Below are 18,098 nucleotides of genomic sequence, written 5' to 3'. Positions count from 1 at the left end.
TCGGGTTTGAGACCAACCGTTCTGTGCTAAAGTTTTAAATATTTACATCTGTAAAATGGGTTTGCTGCTACCTACCTTACAGTGTGGTCCTGGAGATCACATGAGCAAGTACAAGGGAGGACACAATCCAGTGAGGTCACTCTTCTCCTCGGCCCACCTTCCAGGGACTCTGTGCTGGTCTCTGAGGGAGGGAAAGCGCAATTCACTAACGTACATCTATTTGAAAAGGCACAGCCTCACATTTCCTTCCAAAGCTTCTCAGTGTTTGGCGAGTCCTGGGGAATCTATGTTTTCAGTTGTTTAGCAGAGGAAGGGTAATGGGTCCACGGAGCACCTCCTTCACCTCATGGGGCACAACCAAACATTCAATGGTGCAGACCTCTAGAAAGATGCTGAGTCCAAAAATTAAGTGTGTTGGTCTCAACATATATGTACCTTCTGTACTTGACTCACCCAGAGTTTCAAAATTCTCTCTTGAATCCCAGGTAGTTATTATTTGTGCCTATCAGAGAGGGAAAAACACTGCCAAGGAAAATGTTGTAGACCAGCATAAGAAATCCTTCTCTTCTCCCTCCTTTACATGTTCTCTGAAAGGACTTCAAACAAGCCAGGTGCGGTGGCACATGCTTGTCATCCCAGCAGCTCGGGAGGCTGAGGCAGCAGGATTGAGAGTTCAAAGCCAGCCTCAATCATTTGAAGAGGCCCTAAGCAACTCAGTGAGACCCTGTCTCAAAATAAAAAAAAAAAAGGGCTGGGGGTGTGGCTCAGTGGTTGAGCGCCCCTGGGTTCAATCCCTGGTACCAAAAAAATTTTTTAAAAACTTAGAACATTGATGAGAAAAAGTGAACCACTCCCAAATGCCCATTACCCTGATAATAATATCAACTTTTCATTGATGTGATGCCAAACCTTTCCAGAGTAGGACAGGTGGGGATTACATAGGCAGCATGTGCCTAGACTAGCCGGGTTCCAACTCCGTCTCTGTCACTTACAGCAGTATGATCTGGGAAATCAGGAAGATGAGGGTACATTCCTCAGCGATCTTCTGACAAAAAAAAGTGCATTAAACATGCTCTGCTCAGAATCATGCATGGAAGAGAACATTTTCAACAATTGAGAGCTACTGCCCATGTCAAGACAGGCATACGACACAACACAGCATCCTGCCCATGTGTGCACACAGGTGTGGGCCTGTCCACCGGCACATGCACAGGACTGTGGTAAGTGTGCAGATATGGGCAGTTCTTACGACTAAACATACAGAATGGGATCGCTCGACATACTAGGAAAGGTATTTTCATATAAATATAGATTTGCATCACCATCTTAATAAACACCATCATACTGTACAGATGGTCCATACTGTGTACACCAGGCAACCGTTGATCACTTAGGTGGTCTGCATAACTGTTTGGAGCTGAATTTACAGGTTACCTAGTAGACATCACAGAAATTCAAAAGCAAGTGAAATAAGGATCAGAAAAGCAGTAGTCCACTAGATCAAACCCAGACTATATTCTAACCCTTTGATCCTCAAGGTAGTGAAGTGGCTTCTTCAGCCCACTCAAGTCTACTTGTGATTTAAGTCAGACCATATAGTTTAAAACCTGCTCAACATTAAAAACAGGATCATTGGGAGTTCAAAGCCAGCCTCAGCAACTTAGCGAGGTGCTGAGCAACTTAACAAGACCCTGTCTCTAATAAAATACAAAAAGGGGGTTGGGGATGTGAAGCGCCCCTGGGTTCAATTCCAAAACAAAACAAAACAGGATCATCATGTTTCAGTACAAATTTTATTTAGCAAAAAGACAACATGATTCTTCATTAAAATTAAAATCAAAATCAGGAACACTTCTAATGCTTCCACTCCGACATTTGGGTGTCTCTGGTGCCTCCTCCCTCACACAATCAAGGTGGCCCCTGAGGGTGGGGGATGGACACAGCAGGGCTGCAAAGAAACCTCAGTGAACACACACCACCAAGTTCATTTTCTAAATTAACTCTCCCGAGAATGTCAGTATAACTGGGAGATCCGAGGTGTGTGCGGGGCCAGAACCCCAAAGAGTCACCATCCTCCTCATTCATAGTCTGGCCATGCGTCCTGACTAAGCTATTGTGGGAAGACACCATCGTGGGTCACAGGTCTGTTGATAATAGGCTTGTCCACCAGCTCCACGGTACACGTTTCCCAGCCATGGGTGCTGCAGGGCGCATGCTCCAGTTCCAGCACCGTGATGTTGTTTGGGGCCGAGGTGGTTAGGATGTGCTGTGGCACAAACAAGGTCATCTGGGGGCCCTGGGCTGGCCAATAGCGGCCAAGGTTAAAGCCGTTAATCCACACCTGCCCCTGGAAGAGAAAGGACAAAATCGTCAACCCAGGATGTACGGGCAGCCCCGAGGAGCGTGGGAACCTGACGCACAGGATCCAGCCACACGGGGCGAGAAACGCCCCCGCGGAGGTGGGCTGAGAACCGGTCCGGGCTGGCCGTGGTGCCAGCATCTGCTGAGATAACCGGGAGAGGGGGAGAAATAACAAAGCCCCAGACACCTACTCCTCCAGAACAGATGCCTGGTCCCCCTGACTGGCTGCAGCAGCCACGAAGGCCAGGCCTGGAGGACAGTGAGGCAGTCACCAGGTTCTGACTGCTCTCCTGGCCCCGGATCCTGCCTTTATGGCTCTGCACACTGCCATTCCCTAACTTCTTTTTTTTTTTAATTACTTTTTTAGAATTTTTAGTTGTAGATGGACACAATGCCTTTGTTTTGTTTATTTAGTTTTATGTGGTACTGGGAATCAAACCCAGTGCCTCATGCATGCTAGGCAAGCACTCTGCCACTGAACCCCAGCCCCACTCCCTGACTTTTCTGTGCACAGAAGAGATCCGCTGAGCTGCTTCCTCGCAGATGCGCTTTCCTTCCATGTTCTCCACACCTGAAGGTGGGCTGGGCTGCACATGCCACACCATCTGCTGTAGAGTCAGTGCTTACACCTGGGGCACAGAACTCCAGGGCCTGCAGACTTCAAATGGACAGGTACCAGGAGCCGTCCCCCACAAAACCACTCAAGATGGATCTGAGGTCTGGGGGGAGGAATCAAGGGGTCCATGCAGCATTAATGCCATGTCACTCTCAGGGTGACGGGGTGGACCCCATGTTTGCTGCATGAAGCAGAGGCCAACCTGAGGTGTAAAGACAATTCCTGGGAGCAGGGGAAGCTGCTTCCGGTAACGACATTGACAGTGTCCCTGCAGGGCAGGAACCACGGTTGGCATCTGTACAGCCTCCTGGCATAGAAGGCGGCTGAAGAGAAGGAATGTTCTATCACAAAGAAAGTGTGTGTGTATGGGGCGGGGTGTCACACACCTGTACACAACCAAGAAAACCTGGGAGAGGAAGGAAAGATGGATGGATGGAAGGACAGGAGGGAGGAAAGAAAAGTGGGAGGGCGAGGGACAGGAGGAAGGAGGAAAGAAAGTGCTACACCCCCCCCCCCCCCCCCCCCCCCCCGTCCAAATCATGCTCTGCAACACAACTGCAGTTGTCCCCCTAGAGTCACTTACCTTTGGGGATTTCTCAGCCTCCCAGTTTCCCCTTTGTTCTAACTCCTTCTGAGTGTCTACTCCTTCTGAGTAGTCCTGCCACTGTCTGACCGGGGGCAAGTCTCAACTCCATTTTTTATACCCAGTAACAGGGGACAAGGATGACAGAAGGAAACTGTGCATCTGAAGAACCTGGCTGGGGACAGGGCTCCCAAGTGGAGGTACTCCTTATTTGGCTGAAATGCAAGCCCATGGTGCTTACAGCCCACTGAAGGGGCCAGTGGTTGAAAGCCACCTGTCTGTCAGATGACGTCATTTAGAAAAAGGGTGACAGTTTCACGGTTCTCAGAACTATTTGACTCTTGTTTTGACCACGGGATGTTACCTCCAACTATCCTAAAAGATATACCCAACGACAGGCTTATCAGGTCGTCATCAGTTTAAAATCTGCTAGGGCCTCGTTTCTACAGCACTGGAGAGCAGCGCCACTGTACTTCTGCAGGCGACGGGGGTGAGGTCTTCAAAGGTAGATCGGTGGAGAGGGCTTTGAGAGCAGCACGGGGGGGGGGGGGGGGGGGGACGGGACACGGACCGGCGTGGACGACGGTCTTCCCGACATGCTCCCAACCAAAGCCAAGTCAAGTAGGTAGGCCATGGTGGCACTCGCCTGTCACCCCAGTGACCTGGGAGGCTCAGGTAGCAGGATCACAAGTTTGAGGCCAGCCTGGGCAACTGAGCAAGGCCCTGTCTCAAAAGATGCAACTGGCGCATGCCTGTAAATCCCAGCAGCTCGGGTGGCTGAGGCAGGAGGATCGTAAGTTCAAAACCAGCCTCAGCAACTTAGCAAGGCCCCGTCTCCAAAGAAAACAGAAAAAAGGGCTGGGATGTGGCTCAGTGGCTGAGTACAGGGATGGCACTTATCCACCTGTTTGCTACTGGCTAGCACTGTGCCTGGTTCCCAGCAGGCTCAACCATAACGGCTGAGTGAGTGACAGGGAGTTAAAGAGTCACATGCCTCCTTCAAGGATCTTAACCCAGAAATGGGGAGAAATTTCAGATGAAAAATACAAATGTTTGATTTTTTTTTTATATATATACATACATACATGTATGTATATATGGTAAAATTAAAATTTGACCTGGGTGGGGTGGTGCCCACCTGCAGTCCCAGCTATTAGGGAAGCTGAAGTAAGAGGATTACAAGTTCAAGGACAGTTTAGGCAATTTAGTGAGAACCTGTCTCAAAGTGAAAAATAAAAAGAACTGGGGGATACAGGAAAAAAATCTATCTAGGTCTAGAGTTTGCTTTATTTATATGAGTATTATTATTATTAATATTTGTATTATTTGGTATCAGTGATTGAACCCAGGGGTGCTTTACAACTGGGATACATCCCCAGCTCTTTTTTTAAAAAAATATTTTTAGTTGTAGATGGATGCAATACCTTCATTTATTTATTTATAGGTGGTGCTGGGGATTGAACCCACTGCCTCACACGTGCTAGGCAAGTGCACTACCACTGAGCCACCACCCCAGCTCTTTTTAGTTTTTATTTTGAGGCAGGGTCTTGCTATGTTGCTTAGGGCCATTGCTAGGTTGCTGAGGCTGACCTTGAACTTGCCATCCTCCTTCCCTAGCCTCTTAAGTTCCTGGGATGACAGGCATGTGAGTATCTCCTTTACAGAAAATTTTTGTTTGTTTGTTTAATTCACACATTCAATTTCTTTAATGAACATAAGGCTATTTTGATTTTTCCATTTTTTTCTTCTGTCAATTTTTTCAGGTTAGGACGCTTTCAATTTCATCTGTCTTTTCAAATTTCTAATATATTCAGTATCATCTTAAGTCTCTGGTAACTTAGCTTCTTGTTACCAGATTAGCTATTAGTTTTGCCATCTTCTTTTTCCTTGAGTAGTCTTGCTAGGTGTCATCTTCTTCTTTAAAAAAAATTTTTTTTTCAGGACCAATTTTTTTTGGTCTGATTAAACCCAGGGCCTTGTGCATGTGAAATGTGAAGCAAGCACTCTACCAGCTGAGCTATAACCCCAGCCCAAGAACCAACTTTTGACTTCATTGATTCTCTCTAGGACATTTGTTTTTTTATTTCATTAGATTCTAGTGTTATCATTTTTAATAGGCAAGCTGAAGCATAACATTCATGCAGAAAAATGCAGTCTGTCCTCCTGTGTTCATGGAGAGGCAGAATTAATATTGTTAAAATGGCCATACTACCAAAAGCAATATACAGATTCAATGCAATCCCCATCAAAATACCAATGACATTTTTCACAGAACTAGGAAAAAAACCATCTTTCATTTGGAAGAATAAAAGAGCCAGAATAGCCAAAGCAAATCTAAGCCAAAAAAGCAACTCTGGAGGCATCACAGCACCTGACTTCAAATTATACGGCAGAGCTACAGTAACAAAAACTGCATGGTATGGGCATAAAAGCAGACACATGGACCAATGGTATAGAATAGAAAAAACAGACAAACCTACACAGATACAGTCATCTGATCCTTTACAAAGAAGCCAAAAACAACTGGAGAAAAGACAGCCTTTTTGACAATTGATGCTGGGAAAGCTGATTATCCATATGTAGAAGAATGGAACGAGACCCCTATATCTAACCCTGCACAAGAATCAACTCAAAATGGATCAAAATGGCTGCACCAATTTGCAATCTACCAGCAATGTAAAAGTGTGCCTTTTTCCCCACATCCATGCCAACATCTGTTATTGCTTGTGTCCTTGATAGTAGCCATTCTAATTGGAGTAAGATGAAATCTTAGAGTTGTTTTAATTTGCATTTCTCTAATTATTAGAGATGTTAAATACTTTTTCATGTATTTATTAATCACCTGTATATCTTCTTCTGTAAAGTGTCCAGTTCCTTGGCCCATTTATTGATTGGGTTCTTTGTATTTTTGGTGTAAAGTTTTATAAGTTCTTTAAATTTTGGAGATTAGTGCTGTATGGCATATATACACAATGGACTATTATTCAGCTATAAAGAATAATAATATTATGGTATTTGCAGATAAATGGATGGAGTTGGAGAATATCATGCTCAGTGAAGTAAGTCAATCCCAAAAAACCAAAGACTGAATGTTTTCCCTAATAAGTGGATGATGATACACAATGGGGGTGGGGGGGTGGGGGGTGAGAGAAGAATGGAGGAACTTCAGATTATATAGAGGGAAATGAGAGGGAGGAGCAGGCAGGGGTATGAAAGATGGTGGAATGAGACCAACATCATTGCCCTATGTACATGTATGATTACACGAATGGTATGAATCTACATCGTACACAACCATAGAAACAAAAAGTTTTACCTCATTTGTGTATAATGAAAATGCAGTCTATAAAAATAAAAATAAAAATAAATGGATCAAATATGTACGAATTAGACCAGAAATGTTTTACCTCATTTGTGTACAATGAATGAAAATGCAGTCTGTAAAAATAAATAAAAATAAAAATAAATGGATCAAAGATGTACGAATTAGACCAGAAACTACGAAATCCCTAGAAGAAAACACAAGGTCAACACTCCAGCATATAGGTACAGGCAACTACTTTCTCATTAGGACCCCTAAAGCTCAATTCTTTTTTCAATGCTGGGGATAGATTAAACCCATAGGACCCCTTAAAGCTCAAGAAATAATCCCAAGAGTTAATAATTAGGATGGCATCAAATTAAAAAGCTTCTACTTGGCAAAAGAAACAATTAGGAATATGAAGAGAGAATCTACAGAATGGGAGAAAACCTTTACTAGCTGCTCTTCTGACAGAAGATTAGTATCTATACTATATAAAGAACTTAAAAAATTAACACCAAAAAAATCCCCCAAATAACCCAATTAATACATGGGCAAATGAATTAAACAGTTTCTCAGAAGAAGAAATACAAATGACCAACAGATATATGAAAAAAATGTCCAACATCAGTAGCAATTAGGAAAATGCAAATCAAAACTACACGGAGATTTTTATCTCACTCAGTGAGAATGTCAGTCATCAAGAATACAAACAATAGTAAATGCTGGAGAGGATGTGGAGGAAAAGGAACACTTTAACACTGTTGGTGGGATTGTAAATTAGACAACCACTGTGGGAATAGGTATGGAGGTCCATTAAAAGACTATCATGGAACCACCATAGGACCCAGCTATACCTCTCCTTGGTATTTATTCTAAAGAATTAAAAGTCATCGTACTACAGTGATACATGCACACCTGTTCTTATATCAGCACAATTCATAGTAGCTAAACTATGGAACCAGCCTAGGTGTCCATCAATGAATGAACGGATGGATAAAGAAAATGTGATAATGTACACACAATGGAATTTTATTCAGTCATAATGAAAAACAAAATTATGTCATTTTCAGGAAAATGGATGGAACTAGAGACCATTAGGGTCAGCAAATAAGTCAAACTCATGTGTTTTCTCTCATATGTGGACACTAGAGAGGAAGAAGGAAAAGAAAGGAGGGGGAGAGATCTTGTGAATATCAAAGGGAGATTGGTAGAAGAAAGGGACAGGGGTGAGAGAGATCCTGGGGAGAGATATTGGCTGACTTATATTGTTATATTATGTGTATGTACCAACATAGAACAACAAATCCCTTCATTACGTACAACTATAATATACCAATACAAATGTGGAAAGAGAAGAAAAATGCAGGCTGCCATTTCACTGTTGATGCTGAAAAAATTAACATTCCTGTACAACCATCACTGAGCTCAGGAAATACTATATATGTACCCAGAAACCTTTGTCCCCTCAAAGTCACTATCTCCCACCTCTTCTCCAAGGAAGTTCACTATCCTAATTTCATTTGTCATTGATTAGTTTTGCCTATTTTTGAACTATGTTTGTAAATGTATTATGTAGTTTTTAGTCTCTGATTATCTAGAATAGTCCTTTGCTGATTTTAATTGCTGTATGATATTCAATGGTGTGAATATATCAATTTTTTTTTAATGGTGTTAGGGATCTAACCAGGGCTTCACACATGCGAGGCAAATGCTCTACCACTGAGTTACATCCCTAGCCCAGAATATGTCAATATCTACTTATTATTTTTACTGCTAGAAATGAGAATTTGGGTTGTTTCTAGTTTGACTATTAAAAATGACATGACCCACATGAACATTCTTGTATGTACCTTAGGAACATGTATGCACATCTTTCTTATAGACTAGAATGTTAGGAATAAAATTCCTGGGTCATAGGATATGCAGATATCCAAATTTAGTAATGTAAAGAATAATTATAGCCAGGCAAAGTGGTACAGGCCTATGTACCAGAGACTTGGGAGGCTGAGAAAGGAGGATTGCAAATTCAAGGCCAGCTTGGGCAATTTGGTGAGATTCTGTCTTAAAATAAAAAATAAAAGGGCTGGGGACATAGCTCAGGGGTAAAGTGCCTCTGGGTTCAATTTCCAGTACCAAAAAAAAAAAAAAAAAAAAAAAAAGAAAGAAAGAAAGAAAAAGTATCTACAAAAAGAAATATTAAGAAGGGATTAAATTTTACTTTTTTTTTTAAAGAATTGTCTTTTTAATTTTTAAAATTTAAAAAATTTTTTTAGTTGTCAATGGACCTTTATTTAGTTAATTCATTTATATGAAGTGCTGAGACTTGAACCCAGGGCCTCACACATGCCCAGCAAGTGCTCTACCACTGAGCCACAACCACAGCCCTAAAACGTGTTTTTCACTAATTTAACTGTAAATGAAAATTGATACCTGTGGTTAGAGGCTGCCATATTGGCCGCAGGGCTGGAATGGTGAAAGGCAGTGACGTCATCGCCAGCCCGGTCTCGGCACCTCTCTCCCTCCTCACAGCCAGTCTTCTCAATGGAGTCCTCACCAATGAATGCTGCCTTAGACCCAGGAAGCCTCCGTACAGGTCTTGACTGACTTCCTCTCTTAATGCAGGAACCCAGGCTCCGCATGGCAGCCAATCTGGCCATTTCCATACACCCTACCCCCACCTCCTAAAGGCCCACATCCCATGCCCTTCTCCTCCCCACCCTGTCCCTGCTGTTCTCCCCTGGCTCACTCCGCTATCCACTAGACTTTTCCCCATTACCTAACAAAACACCACACACCTCACCTGTGCATCACCAGAACACTGTCCCCTAGACTTGAAGTCTTCTGAGGTCTGGGTTACCATTCCACCCTCGTCTCCTCAGACAAGGTCATGATCCTCTTAGGACTGGGTTTCCATTCCAAGTCACTCCCTACCTCTTGATAATCTCTTCTTCCCCTTACTATTACTATTAGTAGAAAGTTGCATCCTTGACTTGGCTTATCAGCCACTTACAGCTGTAACACAGGCCCTGTGAGGTAATAGTATGGGGTAATAGTGTCAGCACTCGGTTATACATTCAAGGGAACAAGTAGCCTCACTCATTAGATAACACTTGTTAATAATTCTGCCTGGGGAAAAAGATTCATGGAAGAGGTGACTCAAAGTCCTACTGAAAAGGATACTTCATGTTACTCTGTTATCAGTTTAAGAGTTTTAAAGAATACTGCTCACCCAAAGAAAAACTAAATGCCAGCATTTCTGCCTTGATTCAGAACAAAACAAAACAAAACACTTTAAAACCGTGGAACTAGGCTGGGGTTGTGGCTTAGTGGTGGAGCACTTGCCTAGCACATGTGAGGCACTAGGTTTGATCGATCCTCAGCACCACATAAAAATAAAGGCATTGTGTCCATCTACAACTATTAAAAAAATGGAACTTAAGATTATATTGAAAAATTTATACACTCTAATTTTTGTCATGATGAAATTGTTGATAAATGTGACCTAAAAGTAGATATTATCTTTATTAATAGAAGGATCCCCTTGGGGGCCAAGCAGTTATGCATGAACATCAGTAGCTTCTGGGATGTTCCAAGACAGGTTTGTCAGACACAGCAAAGTCTGACTTTTACTGACCATGGTTTGACCCCAGCAGACTCCCTGCCCTTAGCTATTAACATCAAGATGATGATAATAATTTCAATAATGTGAGGTTACTGGAAATGCCTGACCTACTTCTTTGTTGATCAGACTGATATGTGTGTCTGCCTGCCTTTCTGTCTTAAGTTATCTGGATAAATACTGTCTTCTCAGAGGAGTTTAAAGCAAAATACTGTCTTAAGTTGTAGTTTAATTTTTTTTTTCATTTTTTGGGGGGAGCTCCTTTAAAAATGATCATAGGGCTGGGGATATAGCTCAGTTGGTAAAGTGCTTGCCTTGCGAGCACAAGGCCCTGGGTTCAATCCCCGGCACCGCAAAAAAAAAAAAAAAAAAAAGAGCATAAATGCAGGCTAAGTGTCAACTTTATCACATCCTCAAAGACAGGCACTTTCATGACTTAAAATGGAAAAGACAAAAGTTTCGGTTCCCAAGGTTAAAGGCTCTCACCACACATACCTCAGTGAATCACTGTGCTGCTAACTTGGGAAAAAGAGAATACAAAAAAAAAAAAAAAAAAAAAAAAAAAAAGGTAAAAAAAAGGTAAAATAGTGAGGGAATTTGCTCAGAGGTAAGATGTTAACCAGCTCTCCCTGAAATACACAAAAGATAATTAATTTTCCCCTTCTCCATCAGAGTCCCAATGGTGCAAGTCACGTTTCTTTGCTTCCTCTTTGGTCTTAGAGACTAAAGTTAAGTAACTTTATGGTTTCTCTATAGTTTAGGAGAGATCCCGTGTTAGTCAGCTTTCCACTACTACTAGAAATACCTGGGGCAATCAACTTATAAAGAGAAAAGGTTTACATTGCAGTTTTGAAGGTTTGGCCCTGTTACTTTGGGCCTGTGGCAAAGCACGAATCATGGCAGGGAGCACTGGGTACAGCAAAAGCACTCACCTTATGGTTGAGCAGTGAAAGGGGGAGAGAGGACAGAGAGTCCCATGACCCCCTGGGATCTCATGCTCCCGATGACCTAGAAACATCTCACTAGGTCCACCTCTATAAGGGTTAATTTGAATTGTCAACCTGATTGGATTAAGAGATGCTGATGATTAAGAAGAGGCTTCTGGTTGAGTCCATGAGGGGTGTCTAGGAGTGACTGGAATGTGGGATAGTGAAGTGGAGACCCTCCCTAAGCGTGGGTAGCACGCTTTACTTTGATATACTTTAAAAAGTATATCAGATTTAGAAATAAAGGAGGGTCAAACCGAGCTAAGATGGAATAAAAGTTGGAAGAACAAGGAAGCAGATGCAGAAAGCTCGACTCTTCCTGAACAGGTTCTTGGTTGCTGCTTTGATCCTCTGAGGATATCGGACTCTCACTTCTTCACTCTTCCAAAGCAGACTCTGCCAATGATTCTAGAGGAAGTTTCCAGAAGCCGTGGTCTTGGACTAGGGTGGCACTGTTGATCCCTCTTGCTCTGGGGCTTCTGCCTCTTGGACTGCACAGCTACTGGTTCTTCCAGCTCTCCAGCTGCAGATGGCCATTGTGGACTATCCAGCTTCTGGTCATGTAAGCCAATCTAATAAATCCCCTTTTATAATCATACTTCCTGTTGATTCTGTTCCTTTAGAGAACTCTAATACAACCTCCCAATAGCACTGTTCTGAAAACCAAGCCTAAAATTTAACACATAGACCTTTAGGGGGCTGCTCAAGATCCAATTAGAGCAGAAGCATGCAGAACTGAAGCATAAAATATGACTGTAATGGATGAATCACTTTTCTTCATCAAATCCAAAATTAAAAAGTCTTTTCCTTCTGAACACCTAACAGTCCCATCACTGCTTGACTGTTTTCACCTAGGACTTCACCTAACAAGTCACCCAAGCACCTCCTACATAAAGAGCTGAGAAGCAAAAACTGTCTCCAGGCTGCCACATAAAGCTTGTTATAAAGCTTATCAATTAAAAATTGTGGGAAATCCTCTTTCATTTAGAGCCTATTTACTCCTGTTTCCACATAATTCTAACACATTTTGTACCTGAATTAGTATATATTTGTTGCAAGAAGTCTGATTATCTAGTATCCAAGTGCGTTAGTTAGTTAGAAATAGCAGATCTTGAAGGGGGTATGCACACTTGGAATCAGGCAAAAAAAAAAAAATTAAAAAGTATATCAAATTTAGAAATAAAGGAGGGTCAAACCAAGCTAAGATCTTGTGGCATGTTGAAAAAAAAAAAAAAAAACAGACATAATTCTTTAAAGTTCCCTCTACCAAGAGCTAGAATTTGTTTCTCCATTTCTTGGATCTGGCTGAACTAGTGACTTACTTTTGCCAAAGAATGAGGAGAAGGTGTCATGTGAATTCTGATTTGAGCCGCAAGCAACCTTGCACTTGAGGTACTGAGGATTGAACCCAGGAGTGCTCTATCACTGAGCTATATCCCCAGCCCTTTTTCATTTTAAGAGACAGGGTCTCCCTAAGTTGCCCAGGCTGGCCTCCAGCTTGTGATCCTCCTGCCTCAGCCTCCTACTTCCCTAGGATTACAGGCGAATGCCACTGAGCCCCCACAGCCTTACACATTTGCATTCTTTCTTTGAACCCTGCCCAGGTACCAGGTGAACAAGCCTAGTTTAATTTGCAGGATGATGAGAGAGTCATGGTTCCCTCTTCTCACAGCTCAACTGACAGCTAACACCCAGGTGGTCTTGCCTGGCTGAGGCCAGCAGAAAAACACGCAGTCTGCCAATACTCAAAACTGTGGGCTACAAAAAAAATCAAAGGCTGAATGTTTTCTCTGATAAGTGGATGATGAAAAATAATGAGGGGGGGTTGGGGGAGAGAGGAGAATGAAGGAGCTTTGGATGGTGTAGAGGAAAATGGGGAGGGAATGGGTGGGGGAAGGAAAGATAGTAGAATGAAACAGTATTACCCTACGTATACGTATGATTACATGAATGGTGTGAATCTACATTGATACACAATGGGGGTGGGGGGGGGTGGGGGGATGAGAGAAGACTGGAGGAACTTTAGATTATGTAGAGGGAAATGAGAGGGAGGAGCAGGCGGGGGTATGAAAGATGGTGGAATGAGACCAACATCATTGCCCTATGTACATGTATGATTACATGAATGGTATTAATCTACATCATGCACAACCACAAATTGTACCCCATTTGTGTACAATGAATCAAAATGAAGTCTGTAAAAATAAAAAAAAAATTAATAAAAACCAAAAACAAAACAAAACAAAATTGTGGGCTAAATCATTGTTTTAAAAACCACTAAGTTTTGGGGGGTTTGTTATGCAGCAAAAGATAATGGATACACATCTCCATAGTCTCAGGATGCCTTACCAGGATAGTTTACAGGAAAGTCAATTTTTATAACCTCCATTTAAAAACAAGAGTTACCAGGTGCAGTGGCGCACGCCGGTAATCCCAGAGTCTTGGGAGGCTGAGGAAGGAGGATTGTGAGTTCAAAGCCAGTCTCAGAAACATAGTGAGACAGTATCTCAAAAATAAAAAAAATAAAAAAAATTATAACAAACAAAACAAACAGTAGAGTCGTCCTGCACTTGCCAGGTCCTTTGTCACTCATCCATCACCCAATCCTGCCAGGGCCCCCTTGACCACATCAGTGCCTCTCTCAGGACTGTTGATGGTGGCTGAGAGGATGCCTGTGAGCACTCACAGTTTGGGCATGTGCCAGGTCTCAGATGTAGCTGCTAGGACTGGCATTTCCCAAAGCTGGACTTTTCTGTCTCCATGGCTATTTTCATATCCCAGCTCCTCTCTTCCTCCAGGGGCCACTTCCAGCCACTTCTCAGCAGAAGCACAGGACAGCACCTGTTGTTTACCTACAATCTCATGACTGACTGGAGCTGGGGTTTGCTGCTACTGCCTGGCATAGAAAGATCATATCCCTACAGTATACTGACAGCCTGGAGAAGATCAAAATTCACAGCAATTTCTATTGAATGCCTATTACCTTTTATACCATCAAAGTCAAAATATCATGAGCCAGGGACTGTCTGTATTTACCTTTAGGAACATAAGATGATTTCAAAAGCAAGATTCAAGAATAATTAAAAGGAGGAATTTTTTCATCCCTTTATTATGAATTTTTTACTGTGTGTGTGTGTGTGTGTTTAACCCATTGAAGGTGAAATCATTTGCCTTTTTTGTGGTGGAGGGTGTACAAGGGATTGAACTCGGGGCACTCGACCACTGAGCCACATCCCCAGTCCTATTTGTTTTGTATTTATCTAGAGACAGGGTCTCACTGAGTTGCTTAGTGCCTCACTTTTGCTGTGGCTGGCACTGAACTCGAGATCCTCCTGCCTCAGCCTCCCAAATCACTGGGATTACAGGCATGTAGGCTATTGAACCCAGCTCATTTGCCTATTAAAAAGAAAATTGTGGGCTGGGGTGTACAGTAAATCAGTGGCAGAGTACATGTGTAATATATGTGAGACCTTGAGTTTGATCCCTGGCATCCTTAAAGAAGAAAAAAAAAAAAAAGGAAACTACTTTGAACCAGTATTTTGTTTAGATTCCCAGCTCTCCAAAGCATACTTTTAGGTGAGGAAAAGTGGGACATCATCTTGTCCCTCTCACGTTTTATCATGTACCCAAACCAACCGCAGAAGCTAACAAAATCAAGGCGGCCACATAGGATTTTAATGAGACTTGTCCACACCCATCTCAAAGAGAGATAAGGAGCACCAACGTCAGTGCAGAGGAGAACCGACACTGTGGGCACAGCACACAGTGTGCCACATCTCTGGGGGCACCCAGGACGCTTCCTACCCCAGGGAATCCGCAGTCAAGACAAGTTCGTGCAAAAGCAGTGACCTGTTTCTTGGATGGAGCAAAACACGCCTGACCCCTTCCCAGTGAATCCAGCAGACATTCACCTGGCCTTAACCAGAAAGCCACATCCGACCAAGCCAAGCCAGTCATCAGAAGTGATTTTTTTTATCTGGTGAATCACCCTTATCAGTGACTTCATTCATACATCAAGCTGGGTTCCTTACAGTGAATAAGTAACAAAAGCCCAGTGGCCTGCCCCAGGAGCCTCCCCTGATGGAGGAGCGAGTCCGCAGGAGGCACAGTCTCAGCAATGGCTGGGGTGGCAGGCTTTGTGGGGCCCACCCCTCCCCGGAAACCATCTGTCCAAGTGCTCATTCTCCCAAATATTAGAACTCAGGTTGGCGTGTGTGTTCACCTGCCTGCTCTGATCATTCAGAACCCCCAGAGCTGGCCCAGGGCTGTCCTCAGCAACAGGGACCACAGTGTACTAGAAAAGAAACAAAAACCCCACCTACGTCCTGTTACGTGGGTATGATGCAGATGTATCTTCCAACTCAGATGAGCAGATGTATCTACTCAACTTAGGGCCCACAAATCCCTTGGAAGGACTACTCAGATATAATCTATATACAATTCAGTGGTGTTTTTACCACCATAAAGCTGTGCAACCATTACCATAGTTCTAGAATTTTCCATCATTCCCAAAAAAGAAATCCCATATGCTTTGGTATTCACTTCATGTCACCACAGCGCTCCCCTACCTTCTTTAGGGGGCAACCACAAATCTTCATGTCTCTATAGATTTGCCTATTGTGGACATTTCATATAAAGAGAATCATATAATATATGGCTTTCCATTTTTTATTTAATTAATTAATTTTAGTTGTGGATGGACCTTTATTTTTATTTATATGTGGTGCTGAGGATTGAACCCAGTGCCTCACACATGCTAGGCAAGCACTCTTCCACTGAGCCACAACCCCAGCCCTATGGCTGTCTTAATCTGTTTTCTGTTACTATCACAAAATAATTGAGAGTGGATAATTTAGAAGCATCAGGGGTTTACTTAGCTCATAGTTCTATAGTTCTGAACCATGGTCCAGAGGTCAAGGGGCCACATCTGGAGAGGGCTTTCTTGCTGGTGGGGACCCTCTGTAGAGTCCAGAGGCAGTGCAGGACAGCTCATGGTCAGGGGGTGGCATACAGGAGAGCCAACCTGGCTTTTACATCAGACCCTTTCTTGAGTTAACTTATCAACTCCTGAATGAAAAACCCAGTTTTGAGGTTACAGCCTTCGTGCCTAACCACCTCTTCAAGGTCTCACTTGGCCTCACCTCTTAATGCCTCATCATGGAGATTAAATTTCATATGGGTTTTGGTGGGAACATTCAAACCACAGCAGTGGCCTTTGTGACTAGCTTCTCCCCCTTAGCCTCAGGTCTTCAGGTTCTCTCATGCTGTAACATCTATCAGTACTTCATTTCTTTTTACTGCCAATTAACATTCCATTGTATGGAAGTACCATATTTTGCTTATTGATTCAGCAGTTGATGGACGTTGGGGTAGTTTCAATTTCTTGGCAATTATGACTGATGCTGCTATAGATACCTGTGTTTTTGTTTTGTTTTTGGTAGCAGGGATTAAACCCAGGGGTGCTTAACTATTGAGCAACATCCCTAGCCACCCCATCCCCCCTCCCCTTTTTTTTGAGGCAGTCTTGCTAAATTGCTCAGGGCCTCAAATTGCTGAGGCTAGTTTTAAACTTGCAATCCTCCCACCTTAGCCTCCCAAGCCACTGGGATTAGATGTGTGCAACACCATGCTGGCATATATTTGTGTTCTGGAGTGGAAATATGGATTAGATGATCTTTTGCATCTGAACCCTCTGACACACTCACAAATATTATGTAGATACGGACTTTTCAAGCATGAAGGTGCAGAGAATTCATCAGACTGACTTAAGAAGTAAAGAGTTCCTGCTTAAAGACAAGTCTGGTGGCACATCTCTGTACTCCCAGCTACTTGGGAGGAGGCTAACTCAGGAGGCTGAAACAAGAGGATCACCTGAGCTCATGAGTTTGAAACCAGCCTGGGCAACATAGACCAGCCTCAAAAAGAAGATCCCCTGCCTAGATAATTAGCACAAGCTCCTTCCTGGCCCTGTGCAATGCTACCTGCCTTTGCGCATGGGCCTCCCAGTTAGGCAGACCTGGGTGGGACTCGGGTATCTGTTCTACCACCTATTTCTGAACTTCATACAAGTTACTCAGCTCTCTAGGTGTTGCCGCCTGCAGCAACAATCCTGCGGGAAGGAATCGGAGGCAGACTGGGAACGAACTACTTCTATTATCTTTCTTTAGTGGGCTGCTTTCTTGCTTGCTTGCTTGTTCGCTAGTTTATAAAGGAAGAGAGACTTGCTATGCTTTTAGAGGAAGAGAGTCTTGCTATGCTTTCAGAGAGGCTACTATTATCAGAGAGGCTACGCTTTCAGAGGAGCTATTTCTTGGAGTTCTGCTGCTGCTTCTTAGAGGTGCATCCTGCATCCTGAGTCCTAGAGGTGCGTGCTATCAGAGGTGCTTCTTAGTGGTGTGTCCCATGTACCGCGTCCTTCATTCTGTGATCTAGAGGTGTGTTCTTAGTCCTGCGTTTTGTGATCTTCTTCCAGGCGAAGAGAAGGACTTACATACACTAAGGCAGCCAATCAACTTAGGATTAAGTAGCACGGTTGGAGCATGTGCCACGGTACCAATTAAGAATGAGGAACATCTGTTGACCACTAGCGCAGAAGAGACATTAACCAATCAGGCAAAAGGTCATAAGAG

General features: G+C 43.2%; 1 protein-coding gene across 1 annotated transcript in view; it reads right to left on the bottom strand.

Annotated features, from left to right (window-relative positions):
* Positions 1 to 1,736: 1,736 nt before the first annotated feature.
* GLB1 (galactosidase beta 1) overlaps positions 1,737 to 18,098 on the bottom strand; it is a 102,012-nt gene continuing 85,650 nt past the window's right edge. The window contains exon 16 of the mRNA XM_079113986.1: positions 1,737 to 2,347. Within this exon, the coding sequence (XP_078970112.1) occupies positions 2,111 to 2,347 (237 nt within the window). The 3' untranslated portion in view covers positions 1,737 to 2,110. The remainder of the gene's footprint in view (positions 2,348 to 18,098) is intronic.

Source organism: Sciurus vulgaris, assembly GCF_902686455.1.
Source record: "Sciurus vulgaris genome assembly, chromosome: 16".
In the NCBI taxonomy this organism is placed as follows: Eukaryota; Metazoa; Chordata; class Mammalia; order Rodentia; family Sciuridae; genus Sciurus; species Sciurus vulgaris.
Note: the sequence above shows the minus strand (reverse complement) of the source record. Positions and strands in the feature narration are given on the sequence as shown.